At 33.0% G+C, this 17,743-nt stretch overlaps 1 protein-coding gene across 1 annotated transcript; it reads left to right on the top strand.

Annotated features, from left to right (window-relative positions):
- The first annotated feature begins 8,270 nt into the window (after positions 1-8,270).
- LOC149246614 (ras-related protein Rab7-like) lies at positions 8,271-10,860 on the top strand. Its single transcript, XM_089442022.1, has 5 exons — positions 8,271-8,279; positions 8,559-8,705; positions 10,085-10,165; positions 10,294-10,442; positions 10,568-10,860. The coding sequence occupies exons 1-5, from the start codon at positions 8,271-8,273 to the stop codon at positions 10,635-10,637; spliced, it is 456 nt and encodes a 151-aa protein (XP_089298148.1). The 3' UTR covers positions 10,638-10,860.
- The last annotated feature ends 6,883 nt before the right edge of the window (positions 10,861-17,743 follow it).

The following is a 17,743-nucleotide window of genomic DNA, read 5'->3' as shown; positions in this document are numbered from 1 at the left end:
TACTTCGCACAACGACGCTTGCAATCTTCTTTCATACGTGCTATATCTAGACATGTAACTCTATTGTGCGGAGAGGTTCACATTTCATCTATTAAAGGCTTTTATTGCTAATATTTTAGTGAGCAATTCACGTATACAATATTACTGGTGATATTCATATTTCCGAATATCTTTTTGTATTAGTGTGGAGATGTCTGTATTTCATCTACATTTGGGTATCAACCATGCTTGTTCTGCACAACGACGACTCCACTTCTTCCGTACACGTTATGTCTGGATATACAACTCTATTATGAGGAGAGGTCTGCATTTCATTCACATTTTTGTCTCATCCATTTCATCCACTAAAGGCTTTTATTGCTAATATTTTAGTAATCAATTAACGTATATGATATTATTGGTGATATTTGTATTTCCAAATATCTTTTTATATTTGTGCGGAGATGTTCGTACTTGCAAAAAGTGTTCCTAAATAATAATTAAAAAAGACAAAGCACACAGTTTATTTAGCATTGATTTAGCACCCCCGTCTATATAACCACCTTCGAAAAACTTTGTCCGCACAACGACTTTTGCACTCGACAACACCCTTTGATCAGTCATTGACATTTGAAATCTCGTAGATGATATCTCCGAGCAGCTAGCTTCCCACAACCTCCTTCGCACAACTACTTCTGCTCTTGCAAAAAAACGTTAACCATAACTTGCAGAGTATTATAGAGAAAATCTTGGTGAACTAAAATCTTATAGTATTGCCAAATGTGAACAAAAAATCGACAAACGTAAATGGGTTTAGAAGCTTGCGGTATTGTACAACTTTTGTATCTCTGCACTATCATTATTTTTCTAACACAACTTGGCATATAACAGTTTATGTAAGGCAACAAACTTGATTTGCAAAGAGTAAACACTACTATGCTTTTAAGAACGCCCTTAGATCAGTCATTGACATTCGAAATCCTGCACATGATACATTCGAGCAGATAGCTTCGCAAAACCACCTTCATAGAGCAACTTATGTTCTTGCAAAAAAATGTTAACCATAACATGTAGAGTATTATAGAGAAAAGTTTAGTGAACCAAAAACTCGTAATATTTCCAAATGCGAACAGAAAAATGGTAAACCTAAATTGGTTTAGAAGCTTGCAGTATCATACAACTTGTGTATATCTGCAAAGAGAAAATGCTACACTCCCCATAATTTTCTCTATCATTGCAAATAATGTTTCTCCTCTCACCATACTTGTTATTTCAAATAACCTACGACTATTTTACGTTTGAAACACGGTACACTGATAAAACCACCATCTAGATTTCGTAAGTCATTGACATTTGAAATAATATTAATAAACATGGGACCCATATATCATGGGAAGGAAGCATTTGTTCTCTGCCTCTACTGCTAATTAATTGATTAAAGCAGCGTGGGATCCACATTTTATCGTTATTTACACACATGCTTCCACAATAATCACCTCTACACAACTTACGTGTAAGCAGATAGCAGGAAAAGAATATTATTGTGCTAAAGGAAGCTCAATGTGCAGAAGTTCAGCTCATTGTGCCAACCTCTTCACAGTGACTTTATTTCCACGCAATATTTTCTTCGGAGTTGACACTTTTAAAAATAACTTTTACAATTCTCTATAATGAATATATTTTTGTATTTTTGCAGAGAGGTTTGTATTTCATCCACATTGCTTGTTCCGCACTACTTTCTCCACACAACGATGATTGCACAACTTCTTCCATACATGATATATCTCGACATGTAACTCTATTGTGTGGAGAGGTTCACATTTCATACGCTAAAGGGTTTTATTTCTAATATTTTTGTAATAAATTAACGTATACAATATTATTGGTGATATTCGTATTTCTGAATATATTTTTTATTTGTGCAGAGAGGTTCGTATTTCACTTACATTTGTTCCACACAACTATGGCTGCACAAATTCTTCCATACATGCTATATCTGGATATATAACTCTATTGTGCAGAGAGGTCTGCATTTCGTTCACATTTTTGGCTCATCTATTTCATCCACTAAAGGATTTTATTGTTAATATTTTAGTAAGAAATTAATGTATACGATATTATTGGTGATATTCAAATTTCCAAATATCTTTTTTGTATTTGTGCGGAGAGGTTTATACTTGCAAAAAATGTTCCTAAATAATAATTAAAAAGGACAAAGCACACAGTTTATTTAGCACCGTCGTCTATGTAACCACCTTCAAAAAACTTCTTCCATGCAGCGACTTCCTCACTCGATAATGCCCTTTGATCCTTCATTGACATTCAAAACCCCACACATGATACCTCAGAGCATCTAGCTTCGCACAACCACCTTCGCACAACTACTTCCATTCTTGCAAAAAAACTTTAACCATGGCTTGCAAAGGATTATAGAGAAAAACTTAGCAAACAAAAAACTTTCAGTATTTCCAAATGCGAATAGAAAAATGGCAAGTGTAAATTGGTTTAAAAGCTTGCAGTATTATACAACTTTTGTATCTCTGCACTACTACTATAATTCAAGTACAATTTTGCAGATAACAGTTTATGTAAGGAAACAAACACAATTTTCAAAGCGAAAATGTTATACGCCCCATTGTTTTGTCTATCATTGCAAATAGTGTTTCTTCTCTCACTATACTAGCTATTTCAAATATTTGCAATCTCGTTTCCCTAGAAATCACCACCTGCAACTATTTTGCATCTAAAACACGGTAAAAAGATAAAAACTATTTTGTGTTTGAAACACGGTACAAAGATAAAACCGTCATCCAAATTTCGTAAGTCATTGACATTTGAAATTGATATTAATAAATGTGAGACCCAAATATCGTGGCAGGAAGCATTTGTTCTTTGCAGACGCCACCTCCGAACAACACATTCCATTGTGTGCAAAAAGCTTCGAAGCTTTCATCGTATGCACTTCTGCATCCCGCAAAATCTATTCATTAGAGGAAATTTCAGCCTAGAAGTGGCCTCCTAAGGAAAAATAATAAAATAATACTTAAAATAATAAAAATAATAGTTATGAATTTTGGAGGGAAAACAAGAAAACTGTTTTTTTAATTGTATTTTTGACTTATCTCCTTTGAGGTTTACTCAAATTTCAATTCTATACACTCATTCGATGCAAAATTTAACTCTACATTCAACGAGTACCCATTATGCATACTTTTGAGAAGACCCACATTAATAAAAATTGTAGATACAATGAAAAGGTGTGTTGAACACTTAACTTTGAAAATGAAAGGCTTGAGAATGATGGGTGAATGTTGGAAATGGATGAGGGTGATGGATTGACATGGCCTTGGTCCTATTGGAAATCTGGGCAAAGGAGGTGACAACTTAACTTTGACCTCCCTTGACTAGATTTATAATCAGCCTTTTCTCATGGTGCTAACTTGTTCTTGTTGCTTGTAGAGGTTGGAGAGCACCTTCATTCACCAAAGAGAGATATATGGGGCAAAGAATCTTTTTTCATTTTTTCATTTTTTTTCATTTTTGTTCCTAGACCTACTAGTTTCCTCAATGAGGTTTTCAACTAGTAGGTATGCCTAGGTGCCTCAGAAGAGGTTTTCACTCAGGATCTTATTATTTTTTCCTTTTTCTTTTTTTCCAACCCACTAATCACCTCAAGGAGGGTTTTTAATAAATGAGCCAATCTTAGGCACCTCAAAGGAGGTTTTCACCTAAAATTTACTTTTTTTTCTCTTATTTTTATTTCATTTTTTTCCTTCTTTTTTATCCTACTCTACTTGAAGAAAATTTCTTTCAAGTACAGGAATACTTCCAATGGAGCCACGTGCATAACAAGATCACTGATAAAATCATGTGTGGGCTCAAAATATATGCTTTGACATGTACCCGAATATGAGAGACCAATTTCTTTGACTTTTCTGATATCAAGTACTATTGAAGAAGAGAGTGATGCTCCATTATGTTGATTTTCTGGAACCAAAGCTCAATATAGATGTGATGCCCTTGGTTTTCTTGCTTGTCTAGATCATTATGTGTGTCTCTTCTTCTTCCATGTCATTCAAATCTTCTTCTTTTTGTTGATTAGTTTCTTGAACACATAGAGGATTTGATGGTGAACATGATGAAACTTCCTGAATATCTCATTCTAATGTCTGCTCTCCATCTAGTGCATCCAATGATTTTTTGGCCTCCTCATTTGAATCTTCTTTTTCTGAATGTTGTTCTTAAATGACATTAGGAGAATCTCATTTTTGCAATAATCTTCCTGATCTAAGATGAATACCATTTAGATCAAGAGGAGTTTTTTGAATTATTATACCTGAACATTTAGATTCATAAATGGTTATATAGGTAATTGAGTGGGAGTGGATCTTTGATATGGATGTGGTTGGGGTTGTGGTTGTGGTGGAGGTGGATGGTAGAGATAGCAAGAAGTTGGGTATGAAGGATATTCTGTATTTATCCCATAAGGTCCTTTCCAATCTTGTTGCCAAGATTGGTTTTGGGTGAATATGGCCAAGGTTTCCAAGGAAAGGGTGTGTTCCAATTACTTTGAGATGGATGTGCATAACCTTGAAATTGTGAATTAGGTCCTTGCATCATACTATGTTGACTAGGTTTCCATGGTCTTCTTGGACTACATAACATATTTGATTTGGTGATTGACTTGCTCCATTGTCCTCTTGGTAAACTTCCTTCAAACTTGGTAATGATGGGAAACATTTAATAGCATGTGATTCTACATGGATAACACAAATATCAACATTTTCTTTTTCCTAATTTTGCATTCTTAACATTTCTACTTGTTTTCTTAGATTGCTAAGAATTTTTGTTTTAAAGATATCAAGAAAATTTCCAAGTTCAATTTGACTTACCGATCTCAATGTTGATTTACTTACTCTTGCACTTTCTCTCGATATGCACTTGCATGTTTCAAAAATTTCTTCAAATGATAATTGGTATACATCAACTCTACTCATGAGATCAAGGAGCCACTCATCCCTAGTTGTTCTAAGTAAGAGGTTTTTTAGTATGTCAGATCCTAAATGATGTAATTTTTTCCTCTTAACATTATACGTGAACCTCTTTATTATATCCTCAAGGCTCTCATCTTCTTTTTGATTCATTCTAAAAATTTCCTCTTTAAGATCATGATCTTTATATTTTTCTACAAATATCTTTTGCATATCATTACATGATATTATTTAATTAGTCCCTAAACTCATGCACCATTTACGAGTTATATCCTTCAATGTTGCCAGAAACAATCTCAATTTTTGAGTGTTTAATAAGTAGCCATAATATCTAGAAAGGATTTCAAATTCAAAGAGAAAGGCTTATGGATCCTCTGACCTCATACCATGGAAGTTGGGAAGGAAAGATGGAGGGATTTTCTTCACATGAACACTAATATCGGTATCTTCAATGGGAAATCTAAGAGGATCTTCCTCATTGTAATCTTCTACATCCATTTCTTATACCTTCTCTGCCACCTATTCATCTTCTACCTAAAAAAGTGGATGGTGATGTGGCTCTTACTGCACCACGTGATCAAATTGGAGGGGGAGGGGTTGGCATTGGAGAAGTATTTTTTTGTTTTTATAAAAAAAAAATGAATGAGAATGATAATGCAATTTCTTTTTATGTTCTTGAAATGAAAGACGCCAAATGTAATTTTTTTGTTTTTGTAGAAAATATAAGAAATGAATCAACTAGGGAAGAAAGCAATGCAGGCTTTGACACCTCCTCGGGAACGGTGCCAAAAAGTGATGAGCCCCAATATTGCAACAAGAATGATGCAACTCCCAAGGTGATAAGGATTTCTTCAGCTACCAGAATTAACCAAGATATTTTAGTTCAATGATGTTATCATAATTTCATTTAAAAGAGCATAAAACAATTGCATGTGCATGCTTAAACAAGAGGAAACATAATGATGATCAACAAATCAAGAACCCAACACATTGATAATAGGGTTCACCCAATGTGGGTTACATCTCCGAGCCCGGTTTCAAGAGAGTGGAGGTTGCTTGATTTAATGTTGCAAATGATGATGATGTATGTGGTATGTTCTTTGTCATTACAAGGATGAATACCCTCAATCAGAGTGGCATGTCTCTCCACGAGATGTTCTCCCTACAGGAACTCTCACTCAAATGGATTCTCCTCCAACATGACAAGCTAATACAATCTCACATAATGTGTCAAACAAGCATCCCTCAACATAATAGCAATCGGGGATCTCAACAACGAGAACACCATCTCATCAAATCAAGAAGCAAATTATGACATAACTGCATCATACACCTCCACTTTCGAATATGGCAGAAAAATCGAAAGCTCAACTACACAAATGGACTACACCACAGAACTCTTGGCGATGAGTGGTGTAAAATAGATTGTAAACTTGTCCAATTCTGACACCGTTAAATTTCGAAACCTCGGGAATCTTGAAGATTCCCCCCAAGATTCCTTCGTGAAGATGGCCAGAAAATCCACTGCTCGAATGAATATTCTAAGCACACCACTACGCTCCCTATGAAATTCTGTGAAGAATGACTATAAAGTTGAAAAATTTCTACCTCAGTAAAAAATCAGCCTTTAGGGGAATCTTTAAGATTCCATAAGATCCTTCAAAGGTTATTTGTTGCTAGGAACCTATATTTCTATTGCTCAGATATAGATTCTGACTGTTGAAAAGTGTGCAACAAGAAATGCTTATTGAGAGTGCAACAAGATGATGGAGCTTAGTGAAAAGAGTCGCCTTCACTAAGTGGGCCCGCAGGCTATTTTTGGCGCAAGTCTATTTTTAGACTATGTCTATTTTTAGACATATGGATCATGTCTATGGATTGCAGGTTGCTGTTTATGGATGATTGGTCAAGTTGGGAAAAATAGATGGACTTCTATTTTTTGATGAAAGTGTGAGTGATCAAAGTCTATTTTTAGACTGGCTGTCAAAAATAGAAAAGTCAAATATTATTGTCTCATAATAATATTTGGACTATAAACTTGATCTTATTCTCTTGGAGCACTTCAGGATGAGCTACGGATGTGGTACATGCAGATCCCAGAGGGAAATACGTGGTTACCTATGGGATGACTAATATTTGCATGCAGGACTTCAGTTATAACTCAAGTGAGTTGAGTTTAGTGGACTGGAGGTGCAGTTGATGGAGTTGTGTTCAGTTTAGCTTTGTTAAACTGGTTGTATTTAGTCTAACTGATCAATAGACTAGAGATGAGTTGGGTGAATTAGTTATTAATTAATTCACAAGTTATTAACTCATAATACAACTATAGAATACATCAGTTAACTCAGTTGCATGTCAGTGCATGTTCAGTTCAACAGGGACAGGTGGTAGAGAATTAGAATGCTATCAGTTGTGACTATAGTTGTGCACCAAATCTTGCACAATCAAGGGATTGAGTATGCCAATGAGTTTGCTCACGTATTTGCCCAGTATTGTAGCCTTTTCTCACCTCCAACAAAGTGTGAGTGATTATTTTGAGGTGAAATACGAGTTTGGGAAGCCATTCTCATCAGTTCTTGAGCAGGTATTGAGCAGTGGAGGCAGGCAAGCAGTGGAATAGATTTGGAGATCAGATCTTAGCTGTATTGTGTGTAACAGGTGGAGCTGGTACTGGATTGCTTGTGATAAGCATTGTACTTTGCAATGTTACATGATTCAATCAATATAATATACAGATAGTGTGGGGTTTTTAGCGAGATGCTTTCCCCGGGATACATACTGTGTTAATGAGTTTGATTGATGCTTCTATGTGTGCCTGTGAATGTTTCTACTTCTGTAAATTGATGATCAACATAGAGGAGATTATGTATTATACATGTTTCGCTTATAATTGTATGATCAGGATAATCTCTGTGAATATGTGTTAAATTATTCAAAATTTCTACATGGTATCAGAGCTAGATGATTTGTAGAAAAAGTTTCTACATGGTATCAGAGCTGCTTGATTTGTAGAAGAGACTTTTACACGATATCAAGCGAGGATTGATCATCGGATCTATTATTCAGAAGGTGTTTACATTTTATTTCTTTAGGCAGAGTCTGTAATCGGGCTAGGTAGCCTCTGGATTCATCCTTCTTTTGGGAGGTGAGATATCCGGTGAATGCCCATACAGTCAATCTCTGTACAAGAAATAATTTGTTCTCACGAATTCTAGATCGGAAGCAGTTGAGTTTTGTGCTGGTGGAATTCGAATTTAATTCCAAAGCAAGAGATAAAACTCAGAAACATCAAGTGCGAGAATGGTGACAGTATGCCGCAGTATATCACAAAGTTCACCCAATGTCGAGATGAGCTGGGAAGTGTGGGGGTGACTGTCGGATGAGGATGGTGAGTCTAGGACTCCTTGACCTTCCTAAGAGTTGGCATAGCTACCAGGACTCGGTGAATGGAAGGGAGAAATTGCCAGGATGGGAGAGACTTTGGTCAGATCTTGTGCGGGAGGAGATTAGACGGAGCACCAGAGAGAGTTCTTCATCCATGCAGGATGAGGAGAACTGTGCCTGAATCTGATGAAATAGTTTTGATAGATATGGGATACAGCAGGACAAGAGCGGTTCCGAAGTCTGGGAGTGGCGTTCTATAGAGGGGCAGATTGCTGTGTTTTTGTCTATGATGTCAATGAAACCAAATCATTTGAAAACCTCAACAATTGGCATAATGATTTTGTCAACCAGGTGAGTTGTAACATCTCATTACCATGTTATATATAGATATCTATCCTTTGATTAAAAAAAAAGTGATAATGATGATTATTATTAAAGTTAAAATGGAAAATATATTATTTTCATTATATATATTTTACAGGTATAGATAAGAAAAATTATTTTAAAAAAATTAGAACTTAGCTTCTAAATTAACAAATTTATGACTAGTAAAATTATATAAATTAAATTTATGACTAGTACAACTATGTCAATTAAATAGCTGATAATTGTCAATAGACATCAATCTGTAATCGTAATCAGTATTAGAACACTTATATCATCATACATCTTAAAATTGAAAAAATATAATAATTAACCAAATTGTAGCTTCTTCTTCTTTTTAAAATTATTAATAGTATTATTATTATTAATGATTGAAAGATAAGCTAAATATATATACATTTTTAAAAAACATGTAACAAGATTCTTAACATAGAGGTTCATCCTCACTTGATCATGAAAATTTGTAATCTGTCAATAGGCTTTATTACAATACCATGGCTTATCAATACCATATGCCCACAAAACGATAACTCATTTCATATGACACTTCTTCTTATGACATTTTTTTTAATTAGTAAATTTAATTAAAAAGGAAAAAATTGCATAATTATTTTGTAAATAAATCTCAACGTGTGATTTATATATACTATTAAGAATATTCTATGAAAATTAAATCCCTACGGTTGACCTAATAATTATAGATAACTAAATTAAAATTACAAGAGTCTTATTCTAAAATAGACATGTATATAATCATAATATAATAATTAAATGTCTCTTGAAAATAAAGAAAAAATAAAACACCTCTTCTTAAATATTCACATAATCAACAAATTGAAAAACAAACAAAAGTAATCTATAATATTGATGAATGAATATATGTGTTTGAAAGTTAAACAATTTATTTCCTAATCTATAAATTCAAAAATGTTTCAAAACAAATTGTAATTTGCATGTTTATGATATTTATGAAATAATTCTATTTTAAGTAAAAAAGCTTTATCCAATCTTTTGAAATCACTCATTGTCCAAAAATCCCATCTTAATTTTAAAAAATAAAAATTAAAAACATATTCCCATAAAGTATAATTTACATGTTTATAATATTTATGAAATAATTCTATGTATATGATATTTATGAAATAATTCTATATTAAGTAAAAAGTAAAAGAGCGTTGATCAATCTTTTGAAATAACTCATTATCCAAAAATCTCTATCTTGATTTAAAAAAATAAAAATTAAAAACATATTCCCAGTGGGGTTTTCTGAGCATGTGGCTTGTCTGGAGCAATAAACAAGCTAGAAGGATTTTCAAAGCTGTAACTGTTTTACATTTATTTTCCAGGCGAGATTATCAAAACCAGAGAGTTTTCCCTTTGTCGTGATGGGCAACAAGGCTGATGTACATGGAGGAAGCAACAGAGTTGTAAGTAATCAAGGAATCTGTGACCATATGGCTTGCATTAATTTTCAGTTTTTACACTTTCATTCATTTATTATTCCATTTACATAACAGCAGGAGATCAGAACACTACTGATAAAGTGTAGTTACAGGTTTCTGAAAAGAAAGCAAGAGATTGGTGCAACTCCAGAGGCAACATCCCATACTTCGAAACCTCTGCCAAAGAAGATTACAATGTTGATGAAGCCTTCTTTTGCGTTGCCAAGACTGCGATGTTGAATGGACCTGATCAACATGATCTGTATGCCCTATTAAAGTTTCATATCTTTTGTTTTCTTTAGAATCTAATACCCTTCATCACTATTCATGGATTGTTATAATGCTAAAATCGCTGAAATGACTTCTGGTTTGATTCCTTGAATGCAGCTACCTGCCTGAGAATCCTGAAGTTGTCACTTGTCCTAGAGAAGAAAGCACCTCATCTTGTGAATGCTGAGGGCAGCAATCTGCATCCATGATCAGGAGTTAATTGAGGCCTGAGGCTGTCTTCTGTGTGTAACTTTTATAGATGTAAACAGATCTATATTCATCACTAATTTCAGAATAAAATACGACTATCACTTCTATGGGAAGTTAATTTTCATAAGCCATGTGCATGAGAAAACTCGAAATTGCAAGTTCACAGTGTAACGGTAAATTTGTTTGATTTGGATTACTTTCAGATTATTTTTATGGTAAAAGATTATGTATTCAATAGAAAATTTTGAGTTTTAAAATATAAATTTATATTTTATGGTTGATAATTGTTTCTGATTAGATTAATTTTATATGATTTTATAAAAACATATTTAATAAATTAAATAATGAAGGAAAATTGCTGTGTCTAATATAATATACGAGAAAACAGTACTCAAGAAGACTGTTCATAGTTAAAGGTAATTTTTAAATATTCTATTTTATATATAAAGTTATATTATGGTTATGTTTCAGAATACTATTTAAAATAGGTGGAGATTGAATTAGTGACTTAATTTCTATGAGTATCTGAACAGTACACTTATGACCATCTATCAAAGACTTTGTGGACATATATATAAATTCTAGAATACTTTAGAAATTTGATGGATAGAAATAAAGTGAAACAATTAATTTCACTTCTATGTGAAAGTTTGAGAAAATTTAAAATGAAAATAAAGTTAGCATATTTAAACAAATAGTGTTTAATATAGAATATATATTATATTATATCTTCATTGGGGGTACACTAAGGGAAGTGGGTGGTAGTGGGACATCACCACTTCCACACCACTTTACAATTAATCCATGCTACACCTAGGCTGCCTTACATTATTATGGGCATGTGAACCTATGTTGAGCCATATTGGTTATTTCTCCATCCCCGCTTTGTGAGTGTCATTTTAATCCTCAAGCTCGCCTCGCCGTTCTAGGCCACTTGGATGCCATTTGTTCTTGTAAAGTCTTTGTTCCTCGTCACCAAAAACGTAGCTCCTCTACTACTACGCTATCTTTCTAGTCATAGAACCTCCCATCCCCATTGTGGTTTCCCTCTTCATTTCTTGGGAAGGTCCAGGTCCCCCTGACCTAGCCTCCCTACTCCTGTTTTTTTCCCTCAACATTCTAATTCCTCAACCTCTTCCTCAATCCTGGGGCATGCTCCCATCACCATTGTGGTTTCCCTCTTCTTTTCTTGGGAAGGTCCAGGTCCCTCTGACCTAGCCTCCCCACTCCTGGTTTTTTCCCTCAACATTCTAATTCCTCAATCCTGGGGCATGGCATACCTCAAGTGCATATTCAGTGGCTCCCATCCCCATTGTGGTTTCCCTCTTCATTTCTTGGGAAGGTCTAGGTCCCCCTAACCTAGCCTCCCCACTCCTGGTTTTTTCCCACAACATTCTAATTCCTCAACATCTTCCTCAATCCTAGGGCATGATAGACCTCCAGTGCATATTCAGTGGCCTAGCCTCCCCACTCTTGGTTTTTTCCCTCAACATTCTAATTCCTCAACATCTTCCTCAATCCTAGGGCATGACAGACCTCTAGTGCATATTGAGTGGGTATCTCTGCCTAGCTCAGTTGATTTCAAGGTCTATTTGATGTGGTTATTTATAATCTTTATGTCTCCTTGGCAACATCAATGAAAGCTAGACACATCTATTCCTTTTTGTTTATCTAGAAATCTAGTATATCATGCTTAGTTTTGGTAACTAGATAATTATTAAAATGATTTTGTAAAATTTTGGACTAGAAATTTACTATTTTGCCGTTGGTCTATTTTCCAAATCAATAAAAAATTGTTCATATAATCTCTCTTTGATATGGAATAAAACTTCTGAAATTAATATACACAGATATATATATATATATATATATATATATATATAAAATTTGATATGAGATTTAATATATTGATTATTTTGGTTTGTTAGTTTTGATAAATGTGAGATTTATTTTTGTATTTTATTTTTATTTTTTAAATAATAATTTGAAATATATTAAAAATGAAGACTTTGTTTGTAGTTTGGTATAATCTTCTATAAAATTTGCAATCTTAACAATTTAAAATTAATATTTTATTGAATTTTATATACTATATTTTTAAAATGTCAAAATTTTAAAGTCAAATTTTGTGAAGAACAAACTCTTTCCAAAAGTAAAATTCAAAACTTCCAATGTAATTCCAATAGAATTTAAACCCAAAAAAATAAGTCTTTTATTATTGTTTATTTCACATTTATAATAATAATTTAATAATTAATTAACTTTAAACTAGATACTAAATTAGTGTATGAGATCTTTTATTTATGAAATACAAGATCCACCTCCATCTAATAATTTGAACATTAAAATTTATAAAAATGTCTCAAATTATTCAAACATATTCCACTAAGTGTGAATGGTATTCAACAATATTACACATATAAAATCTCAAATTATTCAACCATATTACACAGGTGAATAATATAAATCATGGTATAGTCTATTTAGATTCTAAGTGCCCAAAAATTTTAAAGACCCTAATTTTATGCATTGAAAAATTAATAACTAAAAAAATGCAATCTTACCTTCCATATTATATAGAGAATTCAATAATAATTAAAAATAAATAAAACCAAAATTAAGAAAAGTTAGAAAATGCCAAATTCAACAGTGTTTAAACATTTTAGAATGGCATTTATCTCGTGTGTCACGGAATACTTAGATGCTTCCTTAATTGCTATCGTCATGCAACACCTGTGATTGACTGCCCTTCAAGCATCAGACCTCCGTCGTACCCTAAACAAATGGGAACAAATTCTTTCCCTCTGCAATATAGAGACGCCCATACATATTCCAGATTTTTTTTTTTAATATTTTGAGGATTATATATATATATATATTTTGTGATTTTATGTCGATCATAAATTTTAGGAATATTCCGATCCAACTGACTAACTTCTGGAATATTCCGATCCAACTGACTAACTTCAACCAATAAATTATTTGACCTACCCCATATCTATGAGATACGGGAATATTCCTAAATTCCACCATCTACCCTGACTCTAATTCGATCGAAATCCTTTGGTGTCACGAAACATTGCTTCATAACCATTAATTTATACATTTCAACGTTCCCATGGAAGCAGATAACTTGGCGTATCAAAATCGCTCGCAATTTTCCGTGTGCCGATGGGAGGACGAACCGTTTCCTTCACGGGGGTTTCGATGCTTGCCTTTCCGTCGCCATTTCATTATCCAAATAAATAAAGTTATAACGTCGGTGATCTCATGGACTCTCTGATGTGATACATGTGATCAACACAATTTAGAGGATGCAAATAGGCATCTGGAATATTACGAGATAACTCGGAAATAATCTACCTAAATATGAGGCAACCAATTGTTTGATAAGGATATTTGATGCTGACCTCTCACTCACAGATTGTACGTAACTTTACAGTTACAAATAACAATGGACTTAAGATTTATATAAAATAAAGGGGAATTAGAAACCAATACCAATGTTAACATATTTTCTAATTAAGAGATATAATTGGAACATGAATTTTCAAAATGAAAATAGTGAGTAAATAGTTTTATATGTTAGTATAATTTATTTTAAATAAGAATCTAACTTAAAGGATCTAATTTTTTCAAATGTAATTTTTTTTGAACAAATATTATTTAAATATTTTATATAGTTTTTTAGTTTTTTTTTTCTTTCTTTTTTCTCTAAAAGTTATTAAGGTTTTCGTGCACCCTTTAGGGTATAAATCAGTAAGGGGTTGGTATCAACGCTCGGCTCAATTCATCCTAAAGTCTTGTATCCGGGAGTGATCGAGTTACAGTCTTTAATAGAATGATGTTCATCTTTAATGGTCATACTATTAAGGTTAAGAGAGGGTTTATCAGTAACCATTAATAGAATGACTTTAAAGAGAAGGTCAGACTATTGGAGGTGGCAACTGTAACTTAGGTGTCAAAGTCAGGTGTAACATTTTTTATGTCAGGGTTTTGATAAATTTTGTCGGTGTAATGTGGGCTTTAGGGTTGTTGGCGGGTAAAGGATTGGTTGGATGTTGGCGGGGTTAAGGGATGTTGGCGGAAATCCCCTATGAAAGAAGTTGTATATATATATCATGGTACAATATTACATCAAAATACACTGTACATATGTTGCATCAAACAACGACTCACCAATCACAATCGCTGCACAGCAGCGCGGGCATGCATCGCGGGTCGAACCCTGGGGAGGCTAATAACCGGTCGTCCCATCCACGTAGGATAAAAAAATAAATAAATAAATAAAATTAAATAACTATATAAAATATTTAAATATTTTATATAGTTTTTTAATTTAATTAATTTATTTATTCTATGAATCTATATTATTTAAATATTTTGCATAGTTATTTTTTTTGGATGGATATAAGTAAATTTTCAACTTTGATGAAGGACGGACAGGTTTACACATCATATTGGGTTGTAGAATGAACTAATATGAGCAAAATTTCACCTATGATGATGGACAGTGCGCTGGCTCAATAAACAAAAAAAAAAATTAATTTGATTTATTTTGGATGGTTGAGAAGAATAATTATTAAATCTTATTTCCAATTCCTGACCTACTAAATATTGATATAACAAATTTGAGACTTGAAAATAAAAAGAATAATGTATTAAAAACTGAAACATTTCTCATTATTATATAAAATATAAAAATATTTTCCAAGCCAAAAATATATATATAGAGTAACAACTTATCATATTGAAAAACACAAAACAATGAGACACATCAACAAAAGAAAAACTAACTTTATGCTGATTTTTATAAATAATTACCTAATGCAAAATGAAAAACTATTGTTTATAGATTGAGTATAATTTAATAGATGTTTTTTTAAAGCTTGCGTGAGTTACACAGCCAAGAACAGTTCCACAAAGAAAAGAAAGGAAAACAAATTTAAACCAAAACACATTTAAACAGATATAAACGTTTTGGCCAAATTTCGAAAACATTTAAAGACGATTCTGGTGCAACATAGATTATCCTTCATAAAATTTAAAGATTAATAAATAAAATTGTATAATAGTTAAATTGAAAAGCGTCTTGTGAAATATAGATTATCCTTCATAAAATTTGAAGATTAATAAATAGAACTGTGTATTAGATAAATTGTTTACAAATTTACAATGAAGAGGGTATGGTGGGCACAAAAAAAAATATTTATATATCAAAAAGTCTAGATTCATATAAGGAATATATTTCCGAGGTTAATGTGGGTAATTTAGTGATGGTTTCATTAGATTTTAGTGTTAGAGAAGGGCTATAAGTATAGAAAAAAGAAAAAGAAAGGGAAGAAGGCGAAGATAAAAGGAAAGGGAAGAAGGGAAGATAAATGTTTCTATTATTTGATTTTTTTGTATTTTGTATTTTGTTTTTTGTTTTTTGCTTACTAGTTTATTTGGGGTTTTTATGGCTTTGATTTCTTTCTAAATGTAGGATTTGACCTTTTTCCAAATGCTTTCATGTATATGTACTGAAAATTTTGCCTCATAGGATCTAGACAAATTGTAGATGAATGCGCACACATTTTTAAGTGTATTTGTACAAACTGTTTTTTTTTTCAATCATAAAAAAAACTATGGGTTTCTTTCCTCAAGGAAAAAAAATTGTGTACAATTTTGTTCACCCATAATATCGACATAATTATCTCTCCTAAGATTTGAAAACAAATAAAGACTTAAACATAAATAAACAAGGGTAATATGCAGCATAGTCCTTGCCTCTACTGCTATTTAATTGATTTTTTTTGCATAATGTTTTCTTGGTAATGACGTATTCGTTTTCCACTAAATAATTGATTAAAGCAACGTGAGATCCACATTTTATCATTATTTCCACACATCCTTCCACTTTAATCACCTCCACACAGCGTACGTGTAAGCAGATCGCAAGCAAAGAAGATTATTTTGCGGAAGGAAGCTCAACTCATTGTGTCGACCCCTTCACATTGACTTTCTTTCCGCACAATAATCTCTTCGAAGTTGACACTTTTAAAAGTAACTTTTACAGCTCTCTCTAACGAATATTTTTTTGTATTTATGCAGAGAGGTCAATATTTCATCCACATTGCTTGTTCCACACTGCTTACTTCGCACAACGACGCTTGCAATCTTCTTTCATACGTGCTATATCTAGACATGTAACTCTATTGTGCGGAGAGGTTCACATTTCATCTATTAAAGGCTTTTATTGCTAATATTTTAGTGAGCAATTCACGTATACAATATTACTGGTGATATTCATATTTCCGAATATCTTTTTGTATTAGTGTGGAGATGTCTGTATTTCATCTACATTTGGGTATCAACCATGCTTGTTCTGCACAACGACGACTCCACTTCTTCCGTACACGTTATGTCTGGATATACAACTCTATTATGAGGAGAGGTCTGCATTTCATTCACATTTTTGTCTCATCCATTTCATCCACTAAAGGCTTTTATTGCTAATATTTTAGTAATCAATTAACGTATATGATATTATTGGTGATATTTGTATTTCCAAATATCTTTTTATATTTGTGCGGAGATGTTCGTACTTGCAAAAAGTGTTCCTAAATAATAATTAAAAAAGACAAAGCACACAGTTTATTTAGCATTGATTTAGCACCCCCGTCTATATAACCACCTTCGAAAAACTTTGTCCGCACAACGACTTTTGCACTCGACAACACCCTTTGATCAGTCATTGACATTTGAAATCTCGTAGATGATATCTCCGAGCAGCTAGCTTCCCACAACCTCCTTCGCACAACTACTTCTGCTCTTGCAAAAAAACGTTAACCATAACTTGCAGAGTATTATAGAGAAAATCTTGGTGAACTAAAATCTTATAGTATTGCCAAATGTGAACAAAAAATCGACAAACGTAAATGGGTTTAGAAGCTTGCGGTATTGTACAACTTTTGTATCTCTGCACTATCATTATTTTTCTAACACAACTTGGCATATAACAGTTTATGTAAGGCAACAAACTTGATTTGCAAAGAGTAAACACTACTATGCTTTTAAGAACGCCCTTAGATCAGTCATTGA

The sequence above is a fragment of the Pinus tabuliformis genome, chromosome 7, assembly GCF_031772625.1.
Source record: "Pinus tabuliformis cultivar Carrire ecotype Pingquan chromosome 7, CPIR1, whole genome shotgun sequence".
NCBI lineage: Eukaryota > Viridiplantae > Streptophyta > Pinopsida > Pinales > Pinaceae > Pinus > Pinus tabuliformis.
The sequence above is the reverse complement of the archived record's forward strand: the minus strand, read 5'-3'. Positions and strand labels throughout refer to the sequence as shown.